Source organism: Scyliorhinus torazame, chromosome 25, assembly GCF_047496885.1.
Source record: "Scyliorhinus torazame isolate Kashiwa2021f chromosome 25, sScyTor2.1, whole genome shotgun sequence".
In the NCBI taxonomy this organism is placed as follows: domain Eukaryota; kingdom Metazoa; phylum Chordata; class Chondrichthyes; order Carcharhiniformes; family Scyliorhinidae; genus Scyliorhinus; species Scyliorhinus torazame.
Window position 1 is genome coordinate 29,199,747 of NC_092731.1, and position 23,785 is coordinate 29,223,531.

Below are 23,785 nucleotides of genomic sequence, written 5' to 3' on the forward strand. Positions count from 1 at the left end.
ACCCCCCTCTCCACAACCCCCCACCCTCCACCCCCCTCTCCACAACCCCCCCACCCCCCCCCCTCTCCACAACCCCCCCCCACCCCCCCCCCCCTCCCACAACACCCACCCCCCCCTCTCCACAATCCCCCACACCCCCCCCACCCCCCCCCCTCTCCACAACCCCCCACCCCCCCCCCCCCCTCTCCACAACCCCCCACCCACCCCCCCCTCCACAACCCCCCACCCCCCCCCCTCTCCACAACCCCCCCACCCCCCCCCCTCTCCACAACCCCCCACCCCCCCTCTCCACAACCCCCCCACTCTCCACAACTCCCCACACCCCCCCCTCTCCACAACCCCCCACCCCCCCTCTCCACAACCCCCCACCCCCCCTCTCCACAACCCCCCACTCTCCACAACTCCCCACCCCCCCCTCTCCACAACCCCCCACCCCCCCTCTCCACAACCCCCCACCCCCCCTCTCCACAACCCCCCACCCCCCCTCCCCTCTCCACAACCCCCCACCCCCCACTCTCCACAACTCCCCACCCCCCCTCTCCACAACCCCCCACCCCCCCTCTCCACAACCCCCCACCCCCCCTCTCCACAACCCCCCACCCCCCCTCTCCACAACCCCCCACTCTCCACAACCCCCCCACCCCCCTCTCCACAACCCCCCACCCCCCCTCTCCACAACCCCCCACCACCCCCCTCTCCACCACCCACCACCACCACCCCCCCCCTCTCCACCACCCCCCCACCACCACCCCCCCCTCTCCACCACCCCCCCACCACCACCCCCCCCCTCTCCACCACCCCCCCCTCTCCACCACCCCCCCCCCCCTCTCCACCACCCCCCCCACCACCACCACCCCCCCTCCTCCACAACCCCCCTCCTCCACAACCCCCCTCCTCCCCCCCCAATGCCAGAAACCAGCCTCCCAACGCTCACGAGCAGAGAGGCCAAGGGGCTGGGCGAGACCATTTGGCCCCTGGCCCCTCCCTTCCAGCCTGCTCCCCCCCCCCCAACCCCACGTGGGTACTTACCCCAGGACCCGGAGTTCCGCCAGCGCCTCCCCCTCCATGCAGCCGCTCCCCTCCCCCGCACGCAAATGTGAAGGTTCCTGAGCTGGCCGGGTCAGCCGCCCATCCCCCCGCTCCGTCTGCTGCCCCCTTAAACCCCGGGGGGAGGGGGGGTGTCCAGCAAGCCGCCAGTGGCCAAGAATCCCGGCGTTCCGATCCTGCCTGTGGCAGCGGCTCTGCTCAGACCCGGCGTTCCAGGGGTTTTGCTGCTGCCTTTGAACTTTGCGTCTCCTTGTTTTCCGTCGGTTGTCAGGCTAACTGAGGTGTTCCTCCAGGTCCTAAGGCCCTCAGCATCAACACGACCATTTTCCACTCCACCGGACCTCCAGGCTCGGCCTGACGGCCACTCTCCCCCACCCCCCTGTGTTACCGTGCACTTCCCCCACCCCCCCTGTGTTACCGCGCACTCCCCCCCCCCCCCTGTGTTACCGCGCACGCCCCGCCCCCCCCCGATAACCCGTCCCCTCCCACCCCCCAGCCTTACTCAGCCCCCAGCCTTACTTATCCCACCCCCAGCTTCACTCCCCCCGGACTTATTCATTCCCCCAGCCCCAGCCTTACTTGCCCCACCCGCCCCACCGCCACCCGCTGCGCCAGTGTCATAGAGCGACGCCCGGTAGCACAAGTGGTTAGCACTGTGGCTTCACAGCGCCAGCGACCCGGGTTCGATTCCCCGCTGGGTCACTGTCTGTGCGGAGTCTGCACGTTCTCCCCCGTGTGTGCGTGGGTTTCCTCCGGGTGCTCCGGTTTCCTCCCACAAGTCCTGTTAGGTGGATTGGACATTCTGAATTCTCCCTCCGTGTAGCCGAACAGGCGACGGAATGTGGCGACGAGGGTTTTTTCACAGTAACTTCATTGCAGTGTTAATGTAAGTCTACTTGTGACACTGATAAATATTATTATTATATTACATTCCAATCGGAGATTTAAGGAAATCTTCACCCAAGAGTGGTGAAAATGAGGAACCCACCAGGAGTGTTTGAAATCATAGAATCCCTACAATGTAAAAGGAGGGCCATTCGGCCCGTCGATTCTGCACTGACCCTCCGAAGGAGCACTCTACCTAGGCCCTAACCCCACCCCTATCCCAACTAACCTTTTTGGACACTAAAGAGCAATTTATCACGGCCAGTCCACCTAACCGGCACATCTTTGGACTGTGGGAGGAAACCGGAGCACCCGGAGGAAACCCACGCACACACGGGGAGAACGTGCAGACGCCTCACTGTCACCCCAAGGCCGGGAATCGAACCCGGGTCCCTGCCGCTATGAGGCAGCGGTACTGACCACTGTGTCGCCCCAAACACGATGGATGCATTTAAAGGGGAAGGTGGACAAGCAAATGGGGGCCAAGGGGATGGAGGGTTAGGATGGTACGACTTAGACTAGGGAAAACGGGAGGGAGCTCGAATGGAGCACAGGCGGCCGGCCGCATTGGCTAGCTGGGCTGAATGGCCTTTCCTACGTCGTCCATCCTATGTAATTCTATGTGCTTTTCCTGTGCGGCCAATCTTTTCCTTTCCTCAGCACTGGGGGAGGTGAGGGGGGGGGGGGGGGACGACGAAATGTGGAACACCCCTCGCGATGAATCACGTTCGACGTGTGGCTATCATCGTAAATTATGGGATCTTGGTTTTGGTTGTGGGGGGGGGGGGGGGGGGTCGTATTCCTGGAGGATTTTCCTCATGTCCCAAACTGCCTCACCCAGTTGAACAGCCCAACGTCAGTATTTTTTATAATTCGGCACAAAATGTTGAGGCGTCAGGTCTTACATCCCCCCCCCCCGGGGCTTGTTAGTTTTACCGTCACTCCCCTGGGGTCCACGTGGTGGGTGGTCCCCCACCCCCTCTCTCTCTCTCCCTCCCCCGTGGGGGACGCGGCCCCCTTTAAGAGCAGCTGCCCTTCCCACGATGGCGGCGGCCCGGCCGGCCGGGGCGGCGACGTCAGTTCCGGTGAGGGCGGCTGTCGTGAAGCAGGCCGGTTGCCGGTTGCCCGGGTGATTGCCGTACGGCGAGTGTGGAGTCACCATGGCCGGGCCCCTGGAGCAGGCGGTCGGGATGTTGGAGCTGCTGCGGAGCGAGTGGAGCCGCAAGAACCCCAACCTCCGCAAGTGTGAGGAGCTGCTGGGCAAGCTGAAGGTGGGAGAGAGAGACAAGCGCCCAAATACCTCATAAAAACCTAAATTACCCATAAAAACCCGAAATACCCCTAAATATTCCCCCAAATAGCCCATTAAAAACCCGAAATTCCCCCAAATAACCCATTAAAAACCCGACATACCCCCTAAATATCCCATAAATCCAGAAATATCCCTTAAATACCCCCATATATCCCCCAAAACACCTTAAATATACCCCAAACTCCCAGAAACCCTCAAGAAAATCCCAACAATGTCCCCCCAGAAACCCTTAAAAAATCTCTAAATGCACCCCCAAGCCTCAAGTACCCCCGGGAAACCCTTAAATACCCGTACAAACCCCAAATATCCCCCCTGAAACCCCTTAAAAAGCCCCCCCACAATATCCCTAAACAAACCCAAATATCCCCCCAGAGACTGAAAAACCCTTAAAAATATATCAAATACCACAGAAACCCCAAGGAAATCGCTAAATACACCCCCAAAATCTCAAATCCCTTAAATACCCACACCGGTCCCCCCTGAAACCCCTCAAAAATCCTAAATATCTGTCCAAAATTGCTAAATACACCCTCAAAACCTCAAATACACCCCGTTAATCCCATAAGTCGCATTAAAAAACCCTAAATAGCCCCCTAAAGTCCCCCCAAAGTCTTCCCGTACCAGCCTCCCCGAACAGGCACCGGAATGTGGCGACTAGGAGCTTTTTCACAGTAACTTCATTTGAAGCCGACTTGTGACAATAAGCGATTCTCATTTCATTTCATTTCAAATATCCCCCTAAAAAATATATACCCCACAAGCACCCTAAATACCTCTCAATACCCCAAAACCATAAATACACCCCATAAAATCCCCCAAATACCCACAGTCCTGAATCCACCCCCAAAACAATCCTAAACATCCCCATATACCCCTCAGAAACCTAAATAGCCCAATATTCCTTCCCCTCTGCTGAGGAAGCTGAAGGTGGCGGAGAGGAGGTGGTGTTGGGGAACTAACCCCCACCCTTACTGGGCATGCTAAGGAAGGAAGAGGCACTCTAACCCCTGCCCACCACCCCAATCTGAAGGTGCGGTGCTATTTACCCCCAAACCACCACGGTGGGAGCGACTCTTAACACTCCATTGATGGAAACTGGGGCTATAATGCCTTCTCCGCCAACATGCCCTCTGTACCTTCAATTGACAACGCTATGTATTCCTATTTCAGGTGACGCTGCTGGAACTGAACTTTCTGCCCACTTCAGGCACCAAACTGACCAAACGGCAACTTATTCTAGCTCGTGAGTATCCTCGCCGACAAACAGCGACCGAGCCCCATTTCAAATGATTGTATTTTTATTTAATGCTGAGTCACAGAGTTTAATTTAATGCGAGATGGGTTTCTTCGTTTCGGGTTGATCCCGGGTGTGGAAGGACTTTCTTGCGAGGAGAGATTGAGTTGATTGTGCCTCTATTCATTGGAGTTTGGAAGAATGAGAGGCGACCTTATTGAGACATATCGGATTCTCAGGGGGTTTGACAGGCTCGATGCTGAGAGGTTGTTTCCCCTTGTGGGAGAGTCTAGGACCAGAGGGCAGAATCTCAGAGTGAGGGCTCGCCCATTTCAGACCGAGATGAGGAGGAATTTCTTCTCTCAGAGGGAAGTGAATCTGTGGAATTCTTTACTTTACAGAGAGCTGTGGAGGCTGAATCGTTCAAGGCTGAGATATAGGTTTTTAATCAGTAAGGGAATCGAGGGTTATGCGGATAAGGCGGGAAAGTGGAGTTGAGGATTATCACATCGGATCAATCATGGTCTCATTGAATGGCGGAGCAGACTCGATGGGCCGAATGGCCTCCTTCTCTTCCATCCTGCCTTATTTTTCACTCAAAGAGTCATCTAATATCTGTTGGGTGAATAGCTTCCTGTCATTTCGTTTTGGGAATTCTTACCTTGCCTGTGGTATTGGCATCCTTCCTCCAGTGCGTTGCCCAGAGTTGAAAACCCAATACTCCAGTTGAGGCCTAACCAGTGTTTTCGGGAGGCTTGATGTAATTCTTGTGCCTGCGCGTTCCGCAGCTGTTGGCAAAACCAAGAATCGTTGGTTGATTTTTTTTGGGGGGACAGCCTCGTTGCTCATTGTTCTCTAGGAAAATAAGTTGGATACTTTTACTGCTCGCCCTGAGTTTCAAATGCCGCAGCTCGCCTTCGCCCTGACGGATGCAGCACAAAGCTGCAGACTATTCTCGATGCGGCTGAACGGACGTGTCGTTGAAACGCCTGTTGCTTTGCAGCAAGTTTTGTGACACTTCGTTAACCTGGTTGGCAACTGTACGGGCGTGAGAATTATTTGTCGAAAGTACTGGGGAAAATCTCCGCCCAGTCTCGGAACCTCACCTAACCTGCACATCTTTGCACTGTGGGAGGAAAGCCACGCAGACACAGGGAGAAGGTGCAGACTCCACACAGACAGTGACCTGAGGCCGCTCTAACCCACCCCTCTTTTTTTAAAAAAAAATATACATCACTCACACGCACGCATCCCCTCCCCACCAGCCAGGGCAGACATCCTGCCTGCATTGACCCTGGCGTGCCCTGTAAGAATTCTGAATGCTTCAATGAGATCACTCCCCAATTTCCCAAAATGGGTGGCACGGTAGCACAGTGGTTAACACTGTTGCTTCACAGCGCCAGGGTCCCGGGTTCGATTCCCGGCTTGGGCCACTGTCTCTACGGAGTCTACACGTTCTCCCCGTGTTTGCGTGGGTTTCCTCCGGGTGCTCCGGTTTCCTCCCAAAAGTCACGAAATACGTGGTGTCATTTGAACACTCTGAATTCTCCCTCTGTGTACCCGAACAGGGGCCGGAATGTGGCGACTCGAGGCTTTTCGCAGTAACTTCATTGCAGTGTTAATGTAAGCCTACTTCTGAAGATTATTGTTAAGTCTAAAGAATCCAGGCTCAGGCTCCTCAAACTCCCCTCCATCGGGCTATCACGGCATCTCCCAGGGATGAGCCTGGTGAACCTTGGTCGCACTCCCTCCTAGATTCGTGGCTGTTTAATTTTCAATCCTCTCCACATCCTCCCTGGCGTTCCCACCCTCTCCTTTGAAAAACTTACCTGGAAATTCCTCAATCTAGTCAATCTCCCTTCCACTAATTCTCTTATCTCCCTCCTACATGCAGCAGTTTGAGATATTCGATTATCATCAGAAGTCTGTACCAATGCATAGTGCCCCTGTTAAGTTTCGTCTTTTTTATTCTCTGTTAGCAACTTTCTTTGAAATAAAGTTTCTTGTCAGCGTCTCTCTCTCTTGTTTTAAAGGGGATGTTTTGGAAATTGGAGCACAGTGGAGTATCCTGAAGAAGGACATCCCCTCGTTTGAACGCTACATGGCACAGCTCAAGTGCTATTACTTTGACTACAAGTAAGTGTTGCTGAATGACCCCGGGACTGCAGCGGGCTGAGATTGATGGGTAAGGGTTGTGGAACTGAGGCGGGTAGATGGACAAGAGTATGCATCGTCTAATTGAAATATCCACCCGTGTTAACTATGAATAGTGGAAAAACACGATCCCCGTAATCTGGTTTCTACTCCCTTTTTTTATTCCTCCCCCTCATTGTCCCACCTCTGAAAGGGCCTGTCATGTGCTGGGTACAAGTTCCAAGGTTGTCACCTTTGGTACGTAATCCAAGAGGCCCTTGCTGGTCCAGCCCACAGGGAGATCTGCAGCAGGCAATTCAACAATGGGGGTCATCGTCTATCTGAGATCTGATGGGTTTTGTGAGCGCAGGAGCTTCGAGAGGCTGGCGTCCAGCGGTACTCCGTGCCAGCTGTGGGCATTTATAACTTGTCCTTGCGGGCAGACTGCTGCCCGTGCCTGGAAGCCTGTATTGTTGGGTGTGACTGACTGAATTGGTCATCAGTTCTGTTCTTGCCTTCCTCCCTCTTGAAAGGGATTTGATGAAGGAGGGTGGGAGGAGGCCTGTGTGCCATTTAAAAGGTGGAGCACAGCAGCTTCTGTACCTCGCTCTGTTCTTCACATAATATATAATCTTTGGGGAAAGTGTCATCCTAACTCTCTCCATGATACCATTTATCCTTTCGCTCATGCTCACGGTCTCAACCTCTTCTGTCCGGAATCATGGGGAGTCACACACACCTATGCGTCACTCTGTGCTGCAGAGTTTTTTGTCCATTCCCAGAATGTGGGTGTCGCTGTCTCGGCCCAACATTTAATGCCCATCCCTACTTGCCCCTTGAGAAAGGTGGGGGTGAGCCGCCGCCTTTAAACGCTACAGTCCTGTGTGGAGTAGGTACACCTACAATGCTGTTAGGCAGTTCCAGGTTTTGACCCAGCGACTGAAGGAATGGCCGATATATTTCCAAGTCAGGGTGGTAAGTGGCTTGGAGGGGAACCTCCAGGTGGTGGGATTCCTGTGTGTCTGCTGCTTACGTGTTTGGAAAATGCTGTCTAAGGAGCCTTGGTGAGTTGCTGCAGTGCACCTTGTAGACGGTACACACGGCTGCCACTGTGCGTCGGTAGAGGAGGGATTGAATGTTTGTGGAAGGGGGTGCCAATCAAGCGGGGCTGCTTTGTCCTGGATGGTGTCGAGCTTGGGTGTTGTCGTAGCTGCACTCATCCAGGCAAGTGGAGAGTATTCCATTTCACTCCTGACTTGTGCCTTGTAGATGGGGGACAGGCTTTGGGGGGTCAGGAGGTGAGTTACCCACTGCAGAATTCCCAGCCTCTGACCTACTCTGGCAGCCACCGTATTTATATATCTGGGTTCAGTTCACTTTCTGGTTAATGGTAATCCCCAGGATGTTGATAGTGGGAGGATCAGCAATTCTTTTTTTTTTTAAATTCCAATTAAGGGGCAATTTAGCGTGGCCAATCCACCTACCCTGTACATCTTTTGGGTTGTGGGGGTGAGACCCACGCAGACATGGTCCACGCGGACAGTGACCCGGGACCAGGATCGAACCCGGGTCCTCGGCGCCGTGAGGGAGGAATCAGCAATTCTAGCGCCATTGACTGTCATGGAGAGGTGGTTAGATTCTCTCTTGTTGGAGATGGTTGTTGCCTGGCACTCGTGTGGCATGGATATTCATTGCCACTTATCAACTGCAGCCTGAATGTTGTCCAGGTCTTGCTGCCGAGGGACACAGACTGCGGTGAAGTGCGTCGAGGAGTTGTCGCTCTCGAGCAAGATATTGGTTGGGGTCTGCCGTTTGTCAAAAAAAACTTGGCTTAAGGGACCTGAGGGAGGAAGAGTGGGAAGTATGGGGCGGTGCTACTGTCATTCTGGCAACGAAGAAGAAAATAGGATGGGGTTGCAGGGGGAAAGTTGGTGCTGCATGGCTGCCCATTGTGTAGGTGCTTTTTTCCCTGCGATCCGGGCACCACTGGGCAAGGCGGTTTCCCATGTGAAAGTGGTGCTGAGCTGTCACCTTGAACATAACTGAGTGGCTTGTGAAACGAGTCAGTCACATTGCCGCAAGTCACTAGAGGCACATATGGACCGGTCCGGATAAAAGCATTAAATTTCCTAGCTTAGGGAACCGTTTAAGAATTGTTGGCAGCACAGAGGGAGGCCATTCGACCAGTTGGGCCAGTGACAGCTCTCTGCTGGACCACATCCTTCTCCACCCCTCCCCTCTCCTCCCCTGCAGCCCTGCCAAATTTATTTTCAATTCAGCCGCTCATCTATACCCCTTCTTAACACACTGATCGAATCTGCCTCCACCACTCGGGTGTATTCAAGATTGGAACCCTCACTCTGCAGAAAAAGGATTTTCCATGTGTTGCTCTTTCCACTTTAATTCGGTGTCCCCTCACTGCACTTGGGAACAGTTTCTCTTTATCTTCTGCCGCCCGGTTTGGAGCACCTCTGTATAATCTCCTCTCGGCCTTCTCTTTCAAAGGAGAACGATCCCGTCTACCCACAAGCCCCACATCACTCAACCAATCTCTAAATCTTTTTTCCCCTCTCTGAAGCCTTTGGATGTGGTGCCGGAACGAGTGTTTTATAAAACTTTTTACAGCAATCCCAAGATTGTTATTTTTTTGCTCACTCGTGGGTTTCGCTGTTATGGCCAACATCCATTGCCCAACCCTGATCGCCCTTGCACTCATTTCGGAGGGGCAGTTAAGCGGCAACCACATCTGGAGTTGCAAGTAGGCCATGCCGGATAAGGAAGGCCGATTTCCTTCCCTAAAGGACATTAGAGAACCCGATGTTTTTTTTCCAACAATGGTTTCAGGCTTTTTATTCCAGATTTTCATTCGAATTCAAATTTTGCCACCTGCGCTGGTGTGCTTCGAACCTGGGTCCCCAGAGCACTACCCTGGGACTCTGGACTACTGGTCTATTGAAAGTACCATTGTGCCACCTCCCCTTCCGTGGTCACTTACTGACACTCGCTTTTTAAGTCTAGCGTTTTAAAAAACAAAATTGTTTTTATTGCCCAGTTGCTGGGTATTTGAACTCCTGTTTAAAGATCATTAGGTGTTTTTTTATTGTTTTACGGAATATGGACGTCGCTGGGTCGGCCAGCATTTGTTAAACATCTCTAATTGCCCCTTGAGAAGGTGGTGGTGAGCCGCCTTGAACCGCTGCAGTCCCTATGGTGTAGGTACACCCGCAGTGCTGTTGGGAAGGAATTTGCCCCAACGACAGTGAAGGAGCGACTGATATATTTGCAAATCAGGACGGAGAGTGGCTTGTTGGGGAACCTTTGGGTGGTGGTGTCCCCATACTTTGGCTGCCCCTGTCCTTGTCGGTGGAGGGGGGGGGGTTTGGAAGGATAGTTTTGAAATTAGTTGTCGCCTCTGGAGTGCTAGTCCAGTCACGTAACCACCATCCTACCGCACCCCAAGAGTGTAACGCTGCTTTCTTTGTCTCCCACCTGCTTATTGGTCTGTGGTCTTGATGCCTGTCTCTGTGCCTTGTACAGGGATGAATTGCCAGAGTCTGCCTACAAACACCAGCTGCTGGGACTGAATCTGCTCTTTCTTCTGTCTCAAAACCGTGTGGCCGAGTTCCACACTGAGTTGGAGCGGCTGCCCGCCAGAGATATACAAACAAATGTCTACATCAAACACCCAGTCTCACTGGAGCAGGTAACGCGCAGCCAGGCCCCAGAAGGGGCCGGGGGGAGGGGGGGGGGGGCGCGGCGGAGAGCTGGATGGGGCAGACGGGTCTCAGAGAAGTTAGGGGAATGTGCATTTGTTAAAATGACCCAAACACCTGTTTTCTTCTCCTTTAAGAGCCGAGTTGCTGGAATTTCACCAGCCCGATGTTCCCAACACGTAGCACGCTCATCATTTTGTGTCCAAAGAGACACGATTCAATTCCCTTTCCGAATACTTGAAGCACAAAATCCAGACTGACACTCCAGCGCAATACTGCAGGAGTGCTCCACTGTCAGAATACCGTCTTCAGGCAAGATGTTAAACTGAACTCCCATCTGCCTCGCGAGTGGATAATTCCAAGCATTATTTGAAGAGCAAGGGGAGTTCGCCCCCTAGTGTCCCAGCCAATATTCCTCTTCCCCCTCCCCCAGTCACCAAAATAGATGATCTGGTCATTATCGCATTGCTGTTGTGGGGTCTTGCTGTGCAGGTTGGTTGCCCACATCACGACAAAGCTTAACCTTCGGCAGTAGCTCAGTGGCTGTGAAGCACTGGAGAGGTGTCCGGAAGCGGTGCTTAATTGGCTCCCTACGTTCCGTGGATCGCCGGTGGCCCAACAGGGTATTATCCTTTCCAACCCGAGAACCATTTTGTTTTGGACCATGATATGATAATTTCTTGTGTTTAACAACATTAATGCACGTCAATTATTACATTGATAGAAGCAGCAAAATATTTGTACTTTCTCTTAAGTTCCCATTAATTCAGGCAAGGTTTTTTTTTGCGATGGGGTGGCAAGTGAGAAGAGATGGAGTCGGACATATGGGCGCTCTGCCGCCCTTTTTGCCCAGCACCGAGAGATCTGGTATTCTGATAGTGTAGGTTTTGGAGCCGTTCTTCTCAAAGATGCTATACAAATGCAATCCTTTCAGGCACGAGGGGCCAGGTGGCCTACTCCTGCTCCTTGTTCTTTGTACTGCACAGTTTGGAAGCCCTGACCCGTCCGATTTTGTTGGAACGTTTGGGAACCTTTATACATACGTGTGCACCGATGGGGCGAATGGCTTTTAAGCAGTTGTGTTTAAGGTGTTTAAAGAGTCACTTAGGGCACCATTCGGTCCATCGAGCCCAGGCCGGCCCCTTATGGAGCATTCCAGTCTATCCTCCCTACGGTGTGTTGAGTGCAATTTGAAAAAGAAAGCTGCCGCCCTTTGCCCATGTTCCTGTGTGTTGTATTCCAGTATCTGATGGAGGGGAGCTACAACAAAGTGTTCCTGGCGAAGGGAAACATTCCTGCTGAGAGCTACACCTTCTTTATTGACATCCTGCTGGACACCATTAGGTAAGGTCCAGTGCATGTCTCGGAGATGGGGGAGCACCCCCCAGTGGCCTGAAACCCAGGGCAGTGCAACCAACAGGGTTTGGGATTGCAGCGGGTGACTATACTGGACTAATAACGCAGTGAGCTCCCACCCTTCCGTTAAAAACATTTTTTTAAAAACACTGATTACAAAACTATTGAATTGTAAAGAAATCCTGCCAACCTTAACCCCGTCAAGACTGACGACTTCCACACCAAAAATGGTTGACTCTTAACTATCATAGAATTTATAGTGCCGAAGGGGACCATTCAGCCCATCGCGTCGGCACCGGCTCCTGAAAAAGCACCCTACCTAATGTTTGGAAACTACAGGGCAATTTAGCATGATCAACCCAGTTAACCCGCACATCTTTGGACTGTGGGAGGAAACCGGAGCACCCGGAGGAAACCCACGCAGACACGGGGAGAACGTGCAGCCTCCGCACAGATAGTGACCGGGAATTGAACCCTGGTTCCTGGCGCTGTGAAGCTAGCCACTGTTACCGTTCCGCCCAGTTATTTGGTAGGTCAGAACTTGATTGCTGAAAAGAGGCATCGTGTCAAAGCTTTTCCTCTTGCACTCATCAGGACAATCACAAGAACACCAATGTATAATATATGACAGTTGCGGTTGACCTGATGAGTGCAAAATGAAAAACTTCAACAAGGCATATTTTGCCAGCGATAATGATGAGGGTGTCCACTGGAGTGGCTGAGTGAGTCATCTCTCACTGGGGATGGGCGAGAAATGCCAACCGTACCAGTATGTCACCGGACTTTTCGTCCGACTCGCGTACCACCCACAATGACGTAAACCCTATCTTCGCCACAAACCTTACGCCATCAATGGCGAATGAGTGCATTTTTCAGAGTTTTGTTTCTTGCCCGAACTTGCAACAGACAGCTGGACAGGTGTTTCAGGCAAAGAGTATGGAGGTAAGATGGTAGATGTGGGAAGTGGGGGGGGGGGAGGAGGTTCAAGTGGCCGTAAACACCAGCGTGACCTGGTTCTGCGCTACGTAATCTAGCGAGAGATCTTTTGGGGTCAAAGGGAATGGAACCAGAGACACAAAACCGTTGGAAAATTGGGGGATAAAAAGGCAGCTGAGTTCAGCCAACGCGCAGGTCGTCCTGTAGATGGCTGCCCATTCAAGCGAGGCTGGGAGATCACGGGTTGGCGAACATCGAAGCAGGGATACCAGAGCATTGTGTCAAGAAGTGGCGATCCAGAGAACCTACACGAAGCGGGCTCTTTCATGGTGGACAAAATCCTTTTGTCTTGTCTCATCCTGATGGTTGGGGTTAAGCCCAAGGCCTGGTTCTGTTTTGAGGAGGCACTTGGGACATTGGGTAACAGTCAGGAATGAGGCTGTGCACCAGCTACGGTGGGGGGAGGGCGGGGCTGCTGTTGTTGAGGGAAGAAAGGAACAGTATGGGTTCATGAATCACTGAAATAATGATAGCAAAGAGATCATGCTGATACTTTTATAAATCAGTGGTTAGGTCTCAGCCTGAGTATTGAAGACAGGACAGTTCAGAAAAGATGCTCCGGTCTTCGAACGTGCAGAGGAGGTTTACCAGAATGTTATCAGGGATAAGGGAGTTGACACTATGTATAGAATCCCTACAGTTCAGACTGGCCATTTGGCCCATTGAGTGCTCCGATCCTCTGAATGGACACCCTATTTAGGCCCTCTCTCCTGCCCTATCCTCGTAACCCTGCCTAACCTGCACATCTTTGGACCGTGGGAGCAAACCGGAGCACCCGGAGGAAACCCATGCAGGCACGGGGCAGAACGTGCAGAGAATCACGCAAGGCTGGAATGGAACCCGGGTCCCTGGCGCTGTGAGGCAGCAGTATGACCCACTGTGCCACCATGCGCGCTCTCTGCAGACGATCGTGGGAACTGCCCAGCTGACATTCCGCTTGATTATTAAAAGGCCTTCAACAAAGTGCCATGCATCATGCCCCCTGCTATGATCGAGCCATGTAGGGCTGATGAGCCTTGTGCTTGGCCTGGGTATAGAACTAGGTTAAATGTTGAGATTTTCTCCTCCACCGAGAGCAGTTGACCTGTGGAGCAAGTTGTGACTCACGGCAAGCACTCAACAAGGAGCCGGGTAAATTCCTATCGTGATTGACGATAGGAATTGCTGGGATATTGGGATCCGCCTCTCCCTGTGATCCTATCGGCCTCGTTTTATCGTGGTCAGGTTTTGTGGGAAGCGTGTTCGGAAAGTACTTTGTACCCCAAAGTTGGCCCACGTTATTCTTTCCTCTCTGCCAATAACAAACTTCAATTTTACCTCAGGGATGAGATTGCTGGCTGCATCGAGAAGGCTTATGAAAATATATTATTCAGTGAAGCTTCAAGGACATTGTTTTTCACCGCGCCTAAGAAGATGACTGAGTATGCGAAGAAGGTTAGTACACTGGGCATGGCGTTAACTCGCGAATTGACTGGTGCAGGGGGGGGTGCCGGCGACGGATAACAAATGCAGTTGGTTTAGTGACTGAATCAAGTGTTAGAGTCATGGAATTCCTGCAGTCCAGAAAGAGGCCTTTCGGCCCATCGAGTCTGTACCGACCCTCTGAAAGAGCACCCAACCCAGGCCCACTCACCTGCTTTACCCCGGTAACCCAACCTGCACATCTTTGGACTGGGAGGAGGGAGTATCGGAGGAAACTTCGCAGACACGGGGAGAACGTGCAAACTCCACACAGTCATCCGAGGCCGGAATGGAGCCCAGGTCCCTGGCGCCGTGAGGCAGCAGTGCTAACCCACTGTGCCGCCCTAGTGTTAAATGCTTGCATCCACGTGTTGATAATGAGTAACAGATGTGTGGGTCACTGATCGGTAAAAGAGATTCGCAAGTCTGGCAGCAAAACCAAGTTAACTTAACGTTTAGAGTCCACACGGCTCCCCTTCAGAGCTGAAGAGATGTAGAAATGTGATGGGTTTTATACTGTATAAAAACCTGCTGCGTTTCGGCAGCATTTTCTGTTTTTTTAGCAGCCATAGTATTTTGCTTCTGTATTAGTCAAAGAGATCAGTTGCTTCTGATTTGGCTTAGAAACTGTAACCGAGTCAATTACTAATAGTGTGTTCGACAAAACAAAAAGCCCCCAAAAAGGTTTCAGGCGACGTAGTGGTGACATTGACCATTTCGGAGATGGTGAAACGGGAAATGGAAAGGCCGGCAGTGTAGGAACAAGCTGCGAGAGAGTGGAGTCAGACAAAGTGATATATCACCTCGACCGCACAGTAGCATAGAGGTTAGCACAGTTGCTTCACAGCTCCAGGGTCCCAGGTTCGATTCCGGCTTGGGTCACTGTCTGTGCGGAGTCTGCACGTTCTCCCCGTGTCTGCGTGGATTTCCTCCGGGTGCTCCGGTTTCCTCCCACTGTCCAAAGATGTGCAGGTTAGGTGGATTGGCCATGCTAAATTGTCCTTGGTGGCTAAAAAAAGGTTTAGGTGGGGTTACTGGGTCACGGAGATAGGGTGGAGGTGTGGGCTTAAGTAGGGTGCTCTTTCCAAGAGCCGGTGCAGACTCGATGGGCCGAATGGCCTCCTTCTGCACTGTAAATTCTATGAAATCTATATCGAGGAGTGTGGGAGAGGGACGGATTAGACCGAGTTGGATATTGAAGTAGTGAGGAGAATAGAATTAGACTTTGCGATCGGTTTCGCTAGGCCTCTCTCTCTCGCGCAGTGTGTTGAGCAGTTGCTGAACCGCACGTGGAGTGATCTGTTTGTTAAATGTGGGCAGCAAGGCTGTTCAGATTGGGAAGTCTGATTTAATGGATGCAATATGATCTGGAACTCAAACATTCCTGATCGGATGCTCCCCCTCTGGGAAACAGCTTCTGTTTCGGAGAAGAATTTTGGGACTGGACAGTATGGGGCACTAAAGAGGAGAGAAGGAGAGTAAGATTAGACTGTGAGGAAGTGTGTGGGATGTGAGCAGGAGAGTGTGTTTGGGAAGAGTGGGATATTAAAGGATACGGGCAGTGAACAGGGAGGGGGCGGTGGGGTCTTGCCCATGAGACCCATTCCAACCGCTGCCGAATGCCCATTCCTGACATGAGCTGATGTTGTTAACGGTACTCTCTGTCCAGGCACTCTTCCCCCCACCGCCTCCCTTTCCTCGTCCAAGAGTCCTCGAGTGTGTTATCACCTCCCAAATCCATCCGTGTCTTTCCCGGAACTCCCAAGTCAGAGTTGCCCCCTGCCGCAGTACTGAAGCTGCTTCTCTTGTCAAAATCACAAGGGATGCCCTATGCCAGTCTGACGGGGCAAATGTGAATTTCTCAGCCTGCCTGTAGCCTTGACATGACTAATAATAATAATCCCTTATTGTCACGAGTAGGCTTCAATGAAGTTACTGTGAAAAGCCCCTAGTCGCCACGTTCCGGTGCCTGTTCGGGGAGGCCGGTACGGGAATTGAACCCGCGCTGCTGCCTTGTTCTGCATTACAAGCCAGCTGTTTAGCCCACTGTGCTAAACCAGCCCCATCTGCATGTCCACTCTCATCCAGTTGGGTGGGACTGCGTCGCCCGTTGTGGCTCTTCTTCCTGCTCCCGCAGCATCACCTCTGGTGCCCCCATCTCTCTCCCACCGCCCCCCCCCAGGATGTATCCTTGGCTCTCTCCTATTTCTCATCTACCTGCCGCCTCATGACGACACAATCCGAAAGAGTGCTGGTTTTCACGTATAGCGTAGGCTGCCATCGACGCACCTCACCAGCGCCTCCGACTCCTCCGCTTTCTTTCCAGGCCGATTACCCGACATCCAGTACTGAACGAGCAGAAATTCCTTCAACTGAATATTGGCAAGGCTGAAGCCATTGTCTTCAGTGCCTGCTGTAAAATACAGCCCACATTCTGTCCCTTTCTCTCGCAGCTCTCTTGGGGCGGAATATTCACAACTTTGGTATCATATGAGCGTTTGATTGCACATACACGCCATCACCAAGATTATCAATCTACCACTCACATCATCCAAATCTACCCCTGCCTCCATTCATCTGCTGGAAGCCTTAGCCAGGCCTTTCGTTCGCTTTTAGACTAGACTAGTTGAGGGCGCTGCTGGCCAACACCTCACATTCTGCCCCTAGTAAACTCACATCCATCAATTCCCTTCTGTCCGTGCCCTTACTCTGGTCATGCACCATTCTCTCCTCGCTCCTGTGCTCGCTGACTCGCATTGGCGTCTGGGCGAGCAACTGCTCAATTATTTTTTATTTTTTATTTTAATTTCTCATAGAATCATCGAATTTACAGTGCAGAAGGAGGCCTTTTGGCCCATCGAGTCTGCACCGGCCCTTGGAAAGCGCACCTCACTTAAGCCCTCGCCTCCACCCTATTTCTGTAACCCAGTAACCCCACTCAACCTTTTTGGGCACTAAGGGGCTATTTAGCGTAGCCAATCCACCTAACCACATCTTTGGACTGTGGGAGGAAACCAGAGCACCCGGAGGAAACCCACGCACACACGGGGAGAACGTGCAGACTCCGCACAGACAGTGACCCAGCGGGGAATCAAGCCTGGAACCCTGGAGCTGCGAAACAACAGGGCTAACCACTGTGCTGCCGTATCCCCCCTCCCCGTGCAAGGAAATCGGGATGTTCACTCTTTCCAGCTCCACCATCCTGCTCAAGATATGCGCTCCTCTAAATCTGCTCCCTTGCGCACCCCGGGTTTTAATTGCTCCACCACTGGCGGTTACGGAGCTCTGGAAATCCCTCCCTAAGCCCCTCCACTTCCTTTCTCTCCGATAAAGATGCTTCTTAAAACCTGCCCCTGACTAAGCTTTTGACCATCTGCCTTGATGTCGCCTAATTTAATTCCCGTGTCCAATCTTCCTTCATCGCGCAAGTTATAAGCATAATATTGATACAGCCTGCCTTTGGATGTTAGACTGTGGGATTATTAAAGGGTGTGGTCGGAAATTGTCCTTGGTGTAATGTTCTACGATCCTACAAGGATTGGGACTGGGACCTAATGTGCCCACGGTCTCACAGCCGCCTCTATTGTCAGTGATATGTCGGTGTTATTGTGTCGAATAAAATTGTCCGCCAGCTCTCCTATTCATTGTGGATCCTGATGTGTGTGTGTGTCTCTCTCTCGCAGCGTGGCTGGCTCCTAGGTCCTGATAACTATTACTCGTTTACCAGCCAACAGCAGAAGCCAGAGGAAGTTACAATCCCATCCACAGAACTGGCCAAACAAGTCATCGAGTACGCCAGGCATCTGGAAATGATTGTCTAAAAACTGGCGGGAGAGAGAAAGGACTGTTACTGGGTGGCTGGTTGGTGGGACTTCTTTTTTTGTTTAGTTGTTTGGGGGGCTGGGAGGGATTGTCTGGTTTGCAATGTAGGAGCCGATGGTGTTGGACCTGCACTAACCTGATCCCAGGGTGAGGCCGGGTACCATGGATGCTTTCTACCGATGGACTGGGGTCAGTTGATGAATCTCACACACCGTGAAAAGGGACGGACCTCAAGAGCTGGCCTGCCGAGTCCTTGCGTTCTGCGCACAGCGTTTCGATATCTGCACCAGTGGAACCTGATGGCGTTGAACCTTTTTTTAACCTTTGGTTTCCAATATGCGGAAAAAAAAACCTCCTCCGGGGGCCTTTTTGCCTCTCTCGAGACATGAATGCATAAATGTCAGTATTTTAATTTTAAACACTCTTTTGTTCTGTCCAGGCCCAATGAAGTGCTGTGTTTTATCTGTGTAATCCGAGGAGCTCCACCTAGCTTCAAAATTAAACCCAAACTATTATCGCACAGTTCCTGTGTCTATTCATTCGATTTGCCGGGCTCGAGTAGGAATAATTTTTTTGCAACAAGTTTCAGCTTTGAAGACTTGTGAGACTGGGGCAACGCCCTCTTCAACACGTTACTGAAATATTTAGGAGCAGAATGGTGACCGTTCGCTTCCGCGCTGGGTATCCATGCAGGTAATTCGCCTATTGCCACTCCCTCACCACCTGCCTGTAGCCATGCACATTTGTCCTTTCCAGACAGTCAAATTCCTCTCGCAAGCCTCCACTGAACCTGACCAACAAGCTCTCGGTCAGCGCCTCCCAGATCCTTAATCCACTCGCTGCGCAAATAGGATATTCCTCATGCCGTCATTACTACTTTTGCCAATGACCGCCTCTCTAATGCCGTCACATCCTTCCTAAAGTCGGGCACCCAGAAAACCCATCTGCGTGAACGCTGCTGTCACGGTGCAGTGGGTCTTGAACCCAGGGCCCAGATAGCTGAGCACCAGTGACTGAACCGGTCGGGCGCCATTTTGTTTCTCGTGTCAGGGCAAACCCAACAGCCACCAGCGGAGATGTTTCCACCTGAGGGGGGGGGGGGGGGTCCGAAACTAGGACATAATCCAGTCAGGTGGAACGTCTTTATCCTGAGAACGTAGAACTCACTACCTTGTACCATAGGATAAATGTCATAGAATCCCTACACAGTGCAGAAAGAAGCCATTTGTCCCATTAAGTCTGCACTAACCCTCCTAAAGACCACCATACCTAGGCCTGGTCTACCCACGTCGATGCTATGACCAAGAAAGCAAAACAATGCCTATACTTCCTCCGGAAACTAATGAAATTCGGCATGTCCAAATTGACTCGCACCAATTTTTACAGATGCACCAATTTTTACAGATGTGGTATCACAGCCTGGTATGGCAACTGCTCGGCCCAAGATCACATGAAACTACAGAGAGCCTTGAACACCACCCAGTCCATCACACGAACCCGCCTCCCATCCATTGACTCTGTTCTACACCTCCCGCTGCCTTGGGAAAACAGGCAGCATAATCACTTGGGTTATACCCTCTTCCACCTCTCCCATCGGGCAGGAGATACAAAAGTCTGAGAGCACGCGCTATCAGGTTTAAAAACAGCTTCTTCCCCTCTGTTACCAGACTCCTCAATGTCCCTCTTATGGACTGAACTGATCTCTTCACACATCTTCTCTACTGTTGCAGTACTACACTCCGTATGCTTCACCTGCTGCCTATGCCTATGTATTTACGTTATGTATTTATGCATGTCCTATGCCTTATGTATAGAACTATATGTCTGGACTGTGCGCAAAACAATACCTTTCACTGTACCTCGCTACACGCGACAAATCAAATCACCCCCCGCCCTACCCCTTGCATGTCCTGGGAAACGAAGGAGCAATTTTAGCGTGGCCAATCCACCTAACCTGCCCATCTTTGAGATGTGGGAGGAAACCGGACGCAAAGCATCGACCTGGTGGACTGGGCAGCTGAATTCCGCCGTGTGGCTTTCCAAGTAGTTTAACATGGTTCAGCCTTGAAATACTTGGATATGTTGCTGTTTTGTTTCCCTATTAAACTGGAGCACAGTCCTGCCACCTCCACCTTTTATTCAACTGGAAAACTCAAATGCATTTGATTGTAACAATGTGAAGACATTCTCTCAGTTTCGGGGCAGGTGTCCTCCTCAGGACTTGGTCACGTGCAGGACGACGGAACGGGGCTTTTTCATGTACCTCAACTGTGAATATTCCAATTGTTTGTCTCATAGTTTTTTTTATTCATTCATGGGATGCAGGGACACCAACATTTGTTGCCCATCCCTAATTGCCCTTGAACTGAGTGTCTCGCTCGGCCATATCGGAGGGACATTTAAGAGTCGACCACATTGCTGTGGGCCTTGGGTCACCTGTAGGCCAGACCGGGTAAGGACGGCAGATTGCCTTCACCATACGGTGTTCGGGAGCCAGTTTTCACAACCTTGAGTCGAGCTTTCAATTCCCCTTTCAGCCCATCGAGTCTGCACCGACCCTCGGAAAGAGCACCGTACCTAGCCCCACTCCCCCACCCTCTCCCCGTAACCCCACCTAATCTTTGGGCACTAAAGATCCACCTAACCTGCCAATCCACCTAACCTGCACACCCGGAGGAAACCCCACGCAGGCACGAGGGGAAGCGAAAACTCCGCACAGACAGCGACCCGGGGCCGGAATTGAACTTGGGTCGCTGGTGCTGTGAGGCAGCGGTGCCAATCACTGTCACGATGCTGTCCTTTTATAAAATTGAATTCAAATCTCACTAGTTGCCTTGGTGGGATTTGAACCCAGGCCTCCAGAGAATTAACCTGAGCATCAGTATAGGGCAAAAGTGCAAAGATTCAAAGGCAATCTCGGTTAAGTTTGGAAATGCAAGAGGAGATTCAAATGGGGAAATGGCTCCGCTGCTGATTCTCCCTTTGCCCCATCCCCACACCTCCCAGAAAGGTGCTTCAACCTGAGGATTAACTTCCCTTCCCTCGTGAGCCACGCTGTGTGAGGGAGAGATGAGGCTGTCACAGGTGTTAGCATCCTGAGGTCTGGGAGATTGCAGAATGTAAGGATGTGAGAAGTAAATCTGGGGCTGGATTCCCCAACGCCTAAATCGCGTTGGGCGACGGGGCGAGAGAATCCCCGATGACGCCAAAATCGGGGGCGGTGCCGCTTTCGCGATGCTCCGTACGTTGGCTGAGGCCCGCTCCACGGTGCTCCAGCTCTGACTGGCCCGAGTTCCCGATGGCGTGGGACACGTGTGGTCTCAGTCCAGTGCCGCTGCAGTCGGGAGAGGGCCGATCCGAGGGGGGGGGGTACGTTCTGTGCTGGGGCGGTCCGGGACCGCAAGCTGGCTGAAGGCGGAGGGGGACTATTTTGCGGGCCAGGCCCGCGAGCCGCATCCGCCATGAAGCACGGCGCGGGTGCTGCAGGCCGCTGTGCATGCGCGGCCACGGACCCGGCAATTCTCCAGGGTGTATCGGCAGCTAGAGCTGGGTGCTCTACGCTGGCTGGCTACTAGCCCCCCCGGAATAGGGAATCGGTGGCCGTTTTGCGGCAGTTTTCCTGGCGTACAGCGCCACCATTCCCACGCCGGCGTGGGGATATAGTCTCCAAATCGGAGAATCCAGCCCCTGGTCTCTCGTTTGGATTTTCCTGTGCAGATTGCGGGGGATGACATGCAAACGTCTGGCATAGGTTTACTTGGGGTTTCCGGCTTTGTTATGGGGTTCTTCTCCCCCTTCCCCTGGGTTTTGAGGATTACCCACAATGAGTTTGGGAGCTGGGTCAACACTTGGGGGTGGGTGGAGGGTGCAGTCTGGTTTCCTCCAAAGCCAAGGACCCCGATATTGCCATCTGGAAGGTGACTGGTTGTCCAAATTGGTATGATCTGGAACTGTGACATTGGAAAGGCAGAAGGGCAGCTTTTGTTTCTGACCCTATCCCAAAGCAGCTCGAAGATACCTTCATCAATATCCCTGGAAAAATACATTTTGTTAAAAGTTTTTCATTTTGCACTCATCAGGTCAATCGCAAGAATACCAGTGTCAGGTATTATACAGCTGTTTCCTTTGACATTTGTATTCTTGTGATTGTCCTGATGAGTGCAAGAGGAAAAGCTTCGACAAGATGCCTCTTTTCAGCAATACTCAAGTTCTGACCTACCAAATGGGCAGCACGGTGGCACAGTGGTTAGCACTGTTGCTTCACAGCTCCAGGGTCCCAGGTTCGATTCCCGACTTGGATCCCTGTCTGTGAGGAAGTACTTTCTCCCCGTGGGTTTCCTCCGGGTGCTCCAGTTTCCTCCCACAAGTCCCGAAAGACGTGCTATTAGGTAATTTGGACATTCTGAATTCTCCCTCTGTGTACCCGAACAGGCGCCGGAGTGTGGCGACTGGGGGATTTTCGCAGTCACTTCACTGCAGTGTTAATGTAAGCCTACTTGTGACACTAATATAGATGATTATTATTATAAATGACTATTGATATCCCCTTAATTGAGGTACTGCCACAGCAGCGGGATCTGAACGGCAAACAATGCTGTTTTCTCTTGGTGACTGGGGCTAAATGTGCGCGATCTCCGACTCGCTGCATCCCAGGGAGTGGCCATTCAGCCCATCGTGTCTGTGCTGCCTCTCCGAAGAGCGCCATTCACTTTGCCCCATTTTCCCAGCCTTCTCCCCATGTCCCCGCGCATTCCTTCCTTTTCAGGGAACGGTCCCATTCCCCCTTTTCGAATGCTCCGACTCGACCTGCCTCCACCACGCTGTCGGGCAGTGCGTGCCAGAACCTAACCACTCGCTGAGTGGAGGGGTTTTTCCCTCCGAGTCGCTGATGTGGGGTTACTGCGCACTTCCTCGTGGAGAACGTGAGCAATCTCAAACACATCGGTGCCACTTACGCTAACTGGGCGCTGCTTGCAGACCAGGCAACTTGACAAATGGCTTCCCGCCATTCCCACTGCCCGCTATCCGAATTGAAACCAGACCCACCAAAACCAACCCTCTATAATCCCTGGCTTCAGCCTTAAAGGGCCATTTCATTTTTGTAAGGGTTGATAGCAAAACTGGTTTTATCCACCCGACTAAATCTTAGTGAGTGCTACTATCCCTCACAAACCAAATTACAGAATCCATACAGTGCAGGGGGAGGCCATTTGGCCCATTAGGTCTGCACCGACCCTCCGAAAGGGCATCCTACCTCGGCCCACTCCCCCGCCCTAACCCTGTGCATTGATCGCATCTAACCTGCACACCTTTGGCCAAATCCGGCCTTTTCACCCACGTATATGTAGGCGGGAACTGAAACAAAAACAAGAAACACTGGGCAACCTCAGCAGGTCTGACAGCACCTGTGGTGAGAGAAGAAGGGAGCCAACGCACTCCAGTCTGGATGACTCTCTGTCAAAGCTTTTATGCAGGTGGGATCTGGTTCTGTCTGTCTCCGTAAGAAGGCCCGGGCTCCCTCCGAAAATAAGCCTCTGCCTCGGACCTGTCTCGGGATGACTGTTCGCTGCACGCATACCAATCTTTGCTTGCCTGCATTTACCCGACATCCAATTGGCGCCAAAACTTTCAACTTGCAGTTTTCCCTGTAGGCTCAGTGGTACGGGAACAGGGAAACCACCGCGAGCTCTCCCAGACTCTCCCGTCACCTGCTCACAAATCCACATGTCCTATTTTCCCCAGAGATCTACTTTATTTCAAGTGAGCTGCTTAGACATTCCAGCACCAAAACCATGCTCTCTAAACAGCTGGACCTTGTCAGGGAGA

The 23,785-nt window shown here is 52.2% G+C and overlaps 1 protein-coding gene across 1 annotated transcript; it reads left to right on the top strand.

Annotated features, from left to right (window-relative positions):
* The first annotated feature begins 3,030 nt into the window (after positions 1 to 3,030).
* Positions 3,031 to 18,476, top strand: psmd8 (proteasome 26S subunit, non-ATPase 8). The gene is made up of 7 exons (XM_072490238.1): positions 3,031 to 3,203; positions 4,415 to 4,487; positions 6,512 to 6,614; positions 10,149 to 10,314; positions 11,568 to 11,668; positions 13,999 to 14,110; positions 17,821 to 18,476. Exons 1-7 carry the CDS (start codon positions 3,093 to 3,095, stop codon positions 17,956 to 17,958), a joined length of 804 nt encoding a protein of 267 aa, XP_072346339.1. The 5' UTR covers positions 3,031 to 3,092; the 3' UTR covers positions 17,959 to 18,476.
* Positions 18,477 to 23,785: the final 5,309 nt, after the last annotated feature.